The sequence below is a fragment of the Corvus cornix genome, chromosome 1, assembly GCF_000738735.6.
Source record: "Corvus cornix cornix isolate S_Up_H32 chromosome 1, ASM73873v5, whole genome shotgun sequence".
NCBI classification, from domain to species: Eukaryota; Metazoa; Chordata; class Aves; order Passeriformes; family Corvidae; genus Corvus; species Corvus cornix.
The window spans coordinates 27,625,672-27,636,381 of NC_046332.1; the positions used below are offsets into that span (position 1 = coordinate 27,625,672).

General features: G+C 39.4%; 1 protein-coding gene across 1 annotated transcript; it reads left to right on the forward strand.

Annotated features, from left to right (window-relative positions):
- Positions 1–225: 225 nt before the first annotated feature.
- Positions 226–9,859, forward strand: CD86 (CD86 molecule). Its single transcript, XM_020584322.1, has 6 exons — positions 226–460; positions 578–627; positions 1,920–2,264; positions 6,302–6,613; positions 8,664–8,804; positions 9,600–9,859. The coding sequence occupies exons 2-6, from the start codon at positions 582–584 to the stop codon at positions 9,617–9,619; spliced, it is 864 nt and encodes a 287-aa protein (XP_020439911.1). The 5' UTR covers positions 226–460; positions 578–581; the 3' UTR covers positions 9,620–9,859.
- The last annotated feature ends 851 nt before the right edge of the window (positions 9,860–10,710 follow it).

Genomic DNA, 10,710 nt, shown 5'->3' on the forward strand with positions numbered 1-10,710 from the left:
TTCTTGACCACTAACTATGTGCTGTTTAGCCTCTGCTCTTTAAATCATAAAGGACTTTCTACCTTATCCTTTGCTGTTGTTAAGGATAGGTTCCTGTCACAAAACTGAAGGTCACACACTTCATTGCTTCTGGTAGCTGACATCACTGAGCCGTCTCCCCCACCTCCTCCTTCTGCGTCACACTCTCCTCCCCCTCTACTTTCAATTCTCCATCTTCTTCCCCACACTGCCAGGCCAAGCATGCTCCCCATTCCTCTTTCCTCTGCTCTAGGCGTTTTGGGTACTTGTCTTGCCCTTTGGACCCCAGAGACTCTGTGTTCCTCCCATGGCATACACAGTTCGCAGTAATTTTGCACCACATCAACTTCTCTGTAAACCAGAGATCTGCCATGGCATGCTAGTTGTGGTTGCTAAAGGCTGGGAAACACGTAGAAGTCTTTGCACCAGTCTATGGAAAAAGGTGAGATTAACTTTCGCAATACTCTCTCTCGCTAAAACTTCTTGTTTTACCACTTCTTTGGGAGTACTGGAGTGTTTTCAACCTCTAACATATTTCTTTCTTTCCTCCTTCTTACAGTGTCATGGAGGTCTGCATGTTCTTCCTTTGTGCTATGATACTCCTCCCAGGTAAAAGGCACATTTTTAATTGTTAAAACCGTTTTGATTGTTTGTGTCCAGCTATGTGATACTTTCTCATGAGCTTCTACTAAGAAGCTCATTCATTAGTAGTAATTAATCACTTCCATTGCACAATCAAGGTCATACAGCCCATGTGACATGTATTTAAATTGTGTGCAGGGACTCTATAAAATATATATAGTAAGTACTTTCTCTCTTCAACTTTATATCTTTATATTGCACTTATTTTATGATGCTCTTAAATTCTCAATTTAAATCTGTCTTTAAAATGTGTGTGTATCACCTGTGTGTATTATAGAGAAGAGCAGTACTAAACTGAAAACTGGCAGTTTGTTATGGGACAACTGGAGTTTGAGGCACCCGCAGAGATCATTTTGCAGTCTGGTGCTCTGGAAGAACAGTCAAAACTTTGCACCAGGAGAGAGACTGTAAATCTTCTCCTTTTGAACACAGCAAAGATGTTTGTATCTTCTGGGACAGAGGGCTGCACTTCTTATTCCAAGAAAAGACAGACCTCCCAGACCACCACTCATAATAATGGACACATGCATGGGTGAAAGCAGGAGAAAAATCATCCCTCGTGTAGTGCAGTTCATCCTTTCTTTGCATGAAGGCATAATTGTGTTTATTGACCATTTCTGCTAACAAGATCAGCAAGAGAACAGTTAAATCTGACATTTACTCTGTCATTAAATTCTAGATTAATTACAGAACAGTTAAATCTGACATTTTATTTGTCATTAAACTTTAGATTAATTCTTCATTGACACTGAAAGTGTTCACCTGCTTCTGACCTTCTGGTCCTGCTTTCCCTAGACACTCACATTTACCACACAGTGTGTACAGTTTCTTCAAAACTTTAATACTGTGTTATTTTCTTAGGAGAATTAACTCAACTTTTTAAACAGAAATTGTACAACTATCTCTTTTGTGGCAGAATCTCATTACACTCAGGATGCTGCAAACAAGAACTGTTTGTATCTTTGGCCTGCAGATAAGTCTTCTAAAATATAGATGCTCATGATCTCTGTGTGGTAGGCCTTCTAAGTAGGAAAGTAAAATATAGGAAGAAAAACAAGAAACAGTTTTATGACCTGAACTCCACAAGACTAAGTCAGTTTGAACAACTATGTGTCCTGTCATACCTAGTGGGAGAATTTGTGTCAAAATACTGGTGGTTTTATTTCCACTGTTGCTAAGTGTTGGATCTCTGAGTGCAACTTGGTGTTCTTTTGTAGCTGGTGGAAATCTTAATTTCTCTTTCTCTCTCTCTGTCTAAGGTATTGCTGCCAGTGTGCATCCGGTGAAGGCATTTCTCCATCACACCGTACACCTATCCTGCTATTTTCCAAACCCTCAGAAAATTGACATAAAGAATTTAATAATTTTTTGGCAAAAAGACACTAATAAAGTGGTGCACGAAGTATATTATGGCCAAGAAAAGCATGAGAACCTTAGTCCTGAATATATAAACCGCACCAAGCTGGACATGGGCAAATGGACCTTGCAGTTGTTCAATGCAGGAGTTGAGGACGAGGGACGCTATCAGTGTATTATTATGCAAAAAGTAACTGAACAATCAACAGAGGTCATACACAAATCTGAGTGCTCACTGCACATCATTGGTAAGTAATCTCTTCCAATCGCCATTTGGTCTGTGGGATTCGCTGTGATTTTGTTCAGTCCAGAAAGATGGCTCCTGTCTCCAAGCCCCTGAAAATGTACTTGCTCTGGAGCAGAATTTCTAAAGATGGATAAGAGACTTGCCTCCTGCAAGTTTTATGGCTTTTAGGACTCTGGAAAATAAGCTTGTCTGTTTGCATCTGACAAGCTACCTTCTATCAAAAGTAGCAGTAGTTATCAACATTGGTGGCAAATTAGAATTGAAACATAGCAAGATCTCTGCAAACACCCAGCTGTTTTATGATCATATAAATCACAGGGAAAATAAAGAAAATATCAGCTCACATGGAGGAGCAGAAATTTGTATGTTCAGTTAAAGGAAGGCAGAAAATATCTCTGAAGAAAAAATGCATACATACATTGATGAGATTCAACCTGATGTTTTGCATCAAAGAATTTTCTGTAATCAGAGCAAAAGGCAGTAAATCTTTTAATAGGGAAATGGAAGTGAAGCACCAATCTTTTCTTCACATTTTCTAATCTTTTTAGTGATACCTAATATATAATCCTAATGTTTCTCTATTTTAAACTATTCTGTTAGTTACCTTTATCCATATGCCTGTGTTCTGTCTTCCACTGTCCTAGTGCTAGTCATTAATAATAACAGCTTCTAACTTGCACTGGTGTTTTCAGGCTTCAGCATACTGCTTTAAAAGAGAACAGGCCAAGCATGACAGCAGCCAAAAACAGAGTACCAGGACAATTGACCGTATTTAGCTTTGTACTACTAGCAAGTGTTTCCTTGATCCACAGATAAAAAACCTAGATTGTTAATTTTGATTCTCCCAAGATCTACTGGAAAAGCATTTTCAGTGAAGTTTTGGAACTCAGAAACTCATAATGTGCACTCAATCTGAAGGCCCCCATTTTAAGAAGATATGTTGCATCAACTCTCAGTTAATTCAAACAGTTGAATCAGTTATCAGCTTAGCCAACATCTCAGCAACATGTTACAGATGTCTCACACTTAGGACTAAAAGTGTCCTACACCTTTTAAGGTTTAGCTTAGGAAGACTATTTTAACCATGTGCTGGTGTCTTCCTTCCAAATTACTCTGTGTTCAATAAACTCCCAAAGGAAGGAACAGTATAAAACTATATTCAAAAAAAAACCAAAAAACCCAACCCTTCAAAATAATTAGATGAAAAACACAAATATTGAAATGTACCTGTGCTTACATGCTGCTTCTTAATTAGAATCTCATATCATACATGGAGGGATTTTTGTAGTTTGGCATGTCACACTTAAAATGGGCATAAGAAAGACTGAGTGCTGTACAGGAATGACAGGGCTGTCACACAAAGCTATCTACATCACTTGGTGGCTGAGCCCATTCAGAAATACTGCAGTACCATTGAATACAATTTAAACATATTATTTTTATGTATTACATTAGTACAATATATAGATAGCATGAAGCTGTGTCAGGGGAGGTTTAGGCTGCATATCAGGAAAAGGTTCTTTACCCAGGGGGTGGGTGGTCAGGTGCTGACAGGTTCCCCAGGGAAGTGGTCACAGCACCAAGCCTGACAGAGTTCAAGAAGCATTTGGACAACACTCTGCGGCACATGGTGTGACTCTTGGGGTGTCCTGTGCGGGGCCAGGGGTTGGACTTGATGATTTTTGTCAGTGCCTTCCAACTCAAGAGATTCTAGGATTGTACATGTAGCTTAGATGTATTTCATACAGCCACGATGACTTATATAATAACAACGGACTCAGATCCTTCTCCGGAAAAAAAGGAAAGGTTTCACAGTGGAAAACTTTGGCTCTTAAAAATGCAAGGTAGGGACCATGGGGACAAGCAGCTTAACTGGAAAATCTGCTGTTGTGGCTTGTCTACAGTGCTTCCTCTAGATAGATCAATAAGGGAAGAAGTTGAGACTAGGGAAACTGTTTCAAAATATGCACTGCTCAAAGTGTTGAGACTGAAATGATGTCACAAGAGAGACTTACAGTTGCTCATTTTAAAGGGGATGTTGAAAAACTGAAAAGTGTGGAAAAAGCTCTAGTGGAGTTATCCGAAGGCTGGAAAAAACACAGTCCAACTAGAAACATTAAAACAACAATCTGATTACCTCACAACACAGAATAATGAGAAGAGTTTTGTTTCCAGAACGTGGGAACCTGAAATACATGTAAAATACTAGATATTAAAAAAAAAAAAAATTTGAAGGCTAATTAATTCATTCAGTGACAGTCAGTGTCTGGAAGGAAGTAAGGCAAATGGTCACTAAAGAAAATAGAACAGAAGCAAAGTGATTAAGCCATTGAGAAAAATATTAAAGTCTTGATGGATCTGCTGTCTCTTGAGGTATTTAATCTAATACCAAAGCTTTTTTGGAAGATGTTTTATATACAAAAGACTTCCCGAAATGTGTTTTTCTGTTAACAAACACAAAACTCATATATGTAGCCCACACCCTGCATGCAGCCAACATCACTTTCCAGTAAATTGAGGTTCCAGAAGCTATAAAAGAGAAGTGCAGGGTATATGCCACTATTTCCACTTGCTCACTGTCAGTAAAATTGAAGCCCTTAAATCACTTGGATGTTGTGGCAAATTTCATAGTCATGGATTACATTCCTGCCATTCCTATAAAATACCAAGGAGAGAATAAATACTCCAGATCAGAAGTCTGACAGCAGTCAGCTAAGCAAGTCAGACCTTGAGGAGAAAGGAAGCTTGAGCTTTCCAGAGGGACAACTTAACTAAATTTTGGGGTATAAAAAAGGGGGTTTTTTCCATTTTGAATTCATATCCATGGACTCTCTTGGGGGGATTTAAGTGACTAAGCTAAATCCTATTCATTGTGTGCTAGGATAGAGAAAATAAAAGCAACATCATGTTTCTTCATTCATCCATATTAAGAATTCTCTAGGGCAAGGATTAGATCCTGGATCCAGCACACTGAGTGTGTGTGCAGAAGAGTGAGACCCTCTTAAGACTCATATTTTTCTAAGAACCCTTTTTCCCTTCTCCAATATTTCTCCATATTTGCTTTAGTCCTATTGGCCCTAAAATAATGAAGCATTTTCAATTAAATCTTCAATCTATTTCTTGGGATTTGTTTCTGATTTTTTTGGGAAGTTGTCGGGGTTTTTTTTTTAGCTTGCTGTATGCCAACTTGTAGTCACTATTATTTCTACATTCTCTCTTTCTCCTTTTCCATTATAGTCAACTATTTTTACTATGAACCTCTAACCAAACAAATCCTGGTCGAGAATATCTAGATTATTTAAGAGAGAGTATTGGTTAAAAGTGGCCATTTGTCATTCATATTTTATGTTTAAATAGTTCTTCCCAATCCTGTTTTACTATTTCTTGCCTGGAAAACTTGGCTTTTTAAAGCAACAGGTGTGTTTTTCATTGATTGTGGTAAGTACCCAAGTGACACAAAATAAAAAAACCTTATGCTATAGTCATTTCCATTAAAAAAGCTAAGCTAAGGGAACCCTACTACAAAGTGATGATGAATTATATGCTGCAAAATGTTTACTTACAATACTTAAGGATATTTCTACTTAAGACAACACTTCGCTTTGAATTTATCCCATCTGAATTCTCTCAGATGATTTCTTTCTTTACATTTCACAGTTAGAAATTTGTGGTTTTCCCCTTACCCATTCAGGAGGCCAAAGGTAGGGAGCACCGTGGTCCCTTCCCATCTTCTGCTTAAGCCCTTATCTGTAACCAGGCCAGGTTTCATTATTAATGAGTCCTAGAGAGGTGGGAGAGACAGAGGCCCGTTGTCTGGCTGGTCAGACTTGCATCCTTGAAACACCCTGAAGACAAGAATCAGCAAGTCTACATATACACCAAAAAAATGCCATAAAAAATCCCTTCTTGGAATGCCCATTGTCTTCCTGAAGAAAACTATTTAGATTTGTTTCTGCCTGTAAATCTTAAATAACTGGCAGGGATTGTCACAAATGTGGTGTGGCTGGCTAATGATGCTTTGTTTTTGGTCTATTTCAGCCAACTATAGTCAACCTGAGATAGAAGAACTGCACTCCAGGGAACTAAAGCCCAACGGATACTTGAATCTTTCCTGTTCTTCCAGTGGAGGTTACCCAGAGCCCAAGGAGATGACTTGGCTGATTTCACACGAGAACATAACACACAGCACTACGGCTCACATGGATGTCTCACAGGATGCTGTGACAAAGCTGTACAACGTTACCAGCAAGCTGAATATCCCAGTTCCTACAAAGAGCCGCACTAATATCAGCTGCTTGCTTCACCTTAGGGAGAAGCTGGGAAGCCTTGTCTCTGTCCCACTAGGCATAGGTGAGTCTCCATTCTCCCATTCCCATTTCTGCATGGGTAGAAGCAGGATGTACTGCCGCACAGCTGATCACAGACAGCAGCATGGTCAAGGCAGAGAATAAACTCAAGGTAGTAGTAGAAGTTGGTTACGAGGGTTGTATGTTCTCCATCATGTTCACCACTGAACTTCCTCTCTTTTCCACATGGGGAATCTCCTTACAACAAGGAGAGGGCACAGAGAAGGAATTGCTACACAATGCAGAACACAGCCCTACTGATGCCCTCCCCAGAAGATGCTGCAGTAGCAACAAAGCAACCTAGGAGTCTGGATCAGGCAGCAACCAGTCTCTGGAGGGGACAGCTGTTAGGAGAGGTTGTCCCTTCACAGAATCAGAGAACTGTTGAGGTTGGAAGATGTATCTGGAGATGATCTAGTTCAATCACTCTGCTCAAAGTAGGGTCAATAGGTAGCGCAGTTGAATTTTAAACGCCTCCCAGGATAAAGACTCCACAACCTCTCTCAGCAAACTGTTCCAGAGTTTGACTACCCTGATAGTAAAAAAGAGGTCTTTTGCTGGTTTAAAGTGCTTGAGCCGCTATTCTTAATCATTCCATAGAAAGAGGCAAAATGCTAAACAGAAGAGTCCCTTGGACCATATTTAATTCACAAACTTCCAAATAGACTGTGCTGAGTTTAAGCATAAAGACCATGAAACTTGGACTAGTATTAGAAGCCTTCCTGGTGGTTTTCGTGATGTTTGGCAGAATGAAGTGAACATTCCAAAATGACTATTTGGGGATTTTTATTCTCTGAGACTGTGTCTTTTTTCAGACACCTCTTGCAAGAAGAAGCTGGGGACATGAGTTCCATTATGACTTTACTGCCGGATTATCTCAAGGTTCCACATGGCTGATCCTTTCTTTAAACTAAAGCAGTATTTTATTTATCTTCTGGACCAGGAAAACTTCTTTTGACATGTTTTTGTTTGTAAGCTATGGCATAAGAACATCAAAATAAAGACAATTCCCACTTTGGTCATAAGTTAATTTGGCTTGCGCATGTCTCTTTTAGACAATGCTGAAGATGGAGAGCTGTGCTTCAATTAACAGGAAAAAGAAGCCAAGAGGGAATGGTAGCATTGCAGGAAAGCCTACCAGGGTAGTATAAGCATGCACCTTACTACTGCAGATGTAGAAGAAATTTGCCACTTGTTCTGAAAAAGTTCCACAGTGCAGTTTCCTTAATACAAATTTAGCTAAAGGGTTAAGTTATCAATGTCAGATATGGCAAACTGCCTCTAATGTCTTTGCACTCTATGACTTTTAAATACTATTAAAATACAATCCAGAAATCTTCTTATATTTGTTCAGCTCTGCACATTGCTCATGAGTGTTGAAATGGCTGTATTAGCCATAATGCTGTATCCTCCTCTTCCCTCTTCAATTCTTCTCTGCTCCCTGGCTTTATGAAAATAGATACCTGACAAGCAGTGATAATGAGTAAGAAAACAGAAACTCCACATAAACATAAGCTTTGTTTGGCAATAACTGAAGCTGTATCAGCTGCTAATCCTGCCAACCAAAACCTCAAAAACACAAAAAACAGAAATAGAGGGGAAGTCCTTTGAATTCCCTGCGACTTTCACATCCCTTACAGCATTTCATTAGGCTTTGACCATCATTTCCAACACATACCAAGTAGTTACATGTTCCAGGTTTTTCAAACTTGCATGGTAGTACAGAGCAGCATTAGCACAGTAGCTGCCTTGTAGGCTCTTGTATGAATTAAATTGCTGATCCTTCACATGTTACCCAAACCTCAGAAAGAGTGCTTGGCTTTAACTGCTGTTGAAGTGACCATTAAGACCAGGTAGTTTCACTAGTTATTGGAAGTGAAAATAAAACAATGTGGATAGTGATTTACTGACACTATTAAAGCACTGTAAAAGCAAAGGACGCTGAGGGCCTTAACCTAAACTTCTAATTCATGTAACTTTGGGATAGAGTGTTTAAAGTAATTGTCACCAAATTAAATCTTTCCTGTGTGTATCTTCTCTGTTTTCTTATTCAGAGATACATGAGAAAGAAATGGAGCAAGCAAAGATAAATTTCTTTGGCCCACTTATAGCTGTGGTTGTACTGATCATTTCTGCACTTCTTCTGGGTTTTGTGATATTAAAGAAGAACAGAAATATCTTGTCTACCAACCAGAGTAAGTTACTACTTGTCATTCAGCTCTACCATACCTCAGCTCACAGGCTTTACCCTTTGTAATCATCTCTTTACCTACTCTCCAGCTGCTGACAGAAAGTTAGGTTTCAGGTTGGACTTAAGCTAAACTTCCCAGGGCAATTTAGTTCCTGTAACAACTTAGTCCATCCTGCAGGAAGTCAAAGCATCTTTCTTCTTTCTCATCCTGGAATCCACTTCTCCCTCTTTTTTGTGTTCTGTGAGACTGCCATGGCACCAGCTTACCGTCTTTTCCTGTGGTTTCATCCTTTTTTTCCAGGTTTGGGGTAGATTTGTCTCCTAAAATCATTGAACTACATTAATCCTTCTTGCCCATCACTACTTAAAAGGAAGGTGGAGCTGGGGGAGGGATGAAATGAACTTACATGAAGTGCATGGAAGGATCTCTGTCACCACAGAGTTGAACAGTCAAGACAGTGCTCCACCACAAGCTACCCACACACTGGGGTGAAAGAATCATTTTGTACTGGGAACAGATTTTGATCCTGGAATTTCATTTCTCTATTTTATTCCAAGACTAGTTCTCAGCAGTTCAGGGTTTATTCGGCACTGAATCATGCTGACATCAGAATCTATTCTTCCTTGTAGCAAGAAGGAAATGCATTTCTCAGTCAGTCCTGTTTCCCTACATAGCCAAGGGTCCTGAGCCCTACCTTGTTCTTTTTTTCAAATTCTAAAATAACTGGATATTTACTATCAAGTCTTTTTCAGCTCCTATTTATCGCATTTCTGTAAATCACATATTCATCTATTTTAGGTGTCAGTCTAGCAGTCTAGAAGCTACCCAGCTTGAAACTGAGGCCATCAGCCAGACTGCTGACTGGGAGCCACCTCTGCACACAGCAAGGCATGAGGTCCTATGTTTTTAGAGGTTCTGCCAGAACAAGAATCCTCCCCAGATGCCCTACAGAACAACATGCAACCCTTTTGTGTGATGCCTGAAACCTACTGCCCAGTGTTCTCTGCTTTCATTTTTGGTCCAGAATGGTAGTAAATATGATGCTCTGCCTGTCTGCATGACTACCTTTTTGTTGTATCTTTTATTATGCACTGTGACCATGTAAAATCCTGAGAGTCAATGGAGAAAGCAGAGCTGCATGGGTTACAGATTGTCTCAGAAACAGAAAGAATTAAGCCACAATCTGTGAATCATAACCATCACTGCAAACACGACCTGAGGTAGGCTATTACCCATAGAATAATAGAATCATAGAACCATGGAATCATAGAATGACTTGGGTTGGTAGGGACCTTAAAGGTCATCGAGTTTCAAAACTCCTGCCTAACCATGAGCTATAAATGCTTTTGGCAGAGCCACTGTGGCTTTGTACCAGTAACTTTTTTGTAAAGCTTCACATTAGAAAGAGGAACTTCAGGGCACTTCCCCACCTTCTGGGAAAAGTCGTGCAATTCCTGTTTGGCATTTGAAACCAGAAATAATCTAAAGAAAATACTTGCTTCAAACATAATTTGTATTCATCTTAATTTTTTAAAATACCATCTAAGCTTAATATGCCCTGACAGTTAGTACCTCCACACTTTGTTCCTTTGTATTCTGACTGAGAGCTGTAATAGTTGCTCAGGTGGATGCAGGGATGGAAAATGATAGCGTGAGGTATCATTCATATGTGTTTATATCTAACCATACAAAATTAGACCAAGCAGATAATGAAAAAATATTACATAAGTCATGTTCCTTTTTGGTTGACTATGTTCTCCCTTTCTTAATTTTACTTCAAATCTTGATGGTAGAGCAGTTCATACACTCTGGTATGTTCAGCCATAGGAAGTAGCTTCATCTTTCAGAAAAGATCCTTTGTTTCTCTCAAAATGTGTCAGTTCTCCAATCTTGAATGATCTCTGCACTT

Bases quoted from the DNA above. Each gene is read 5' to 3' on its own strand.
- CD86 (XM_020584322.1), top strand. From the start codon at position 582: ATGGAGGTCTGCATGTTCTTCCTTTGTGCTATGATACTCCTCCCAG. The intron at 2,265-6,301 runs GTAAGTAATCTC...GGTCTATTTCAG, and splicing joins GTGCTCACTGCACATCATTG to CCAACTATAGTCAACCTGAG. The intron at 6,614-8,663 runs GTGAGTCTCCAT...TTTCTTATTCAG, and splicing joins CTCTGTCCCACTAGGCATAG to AGATACATGAGAAAGAAATG.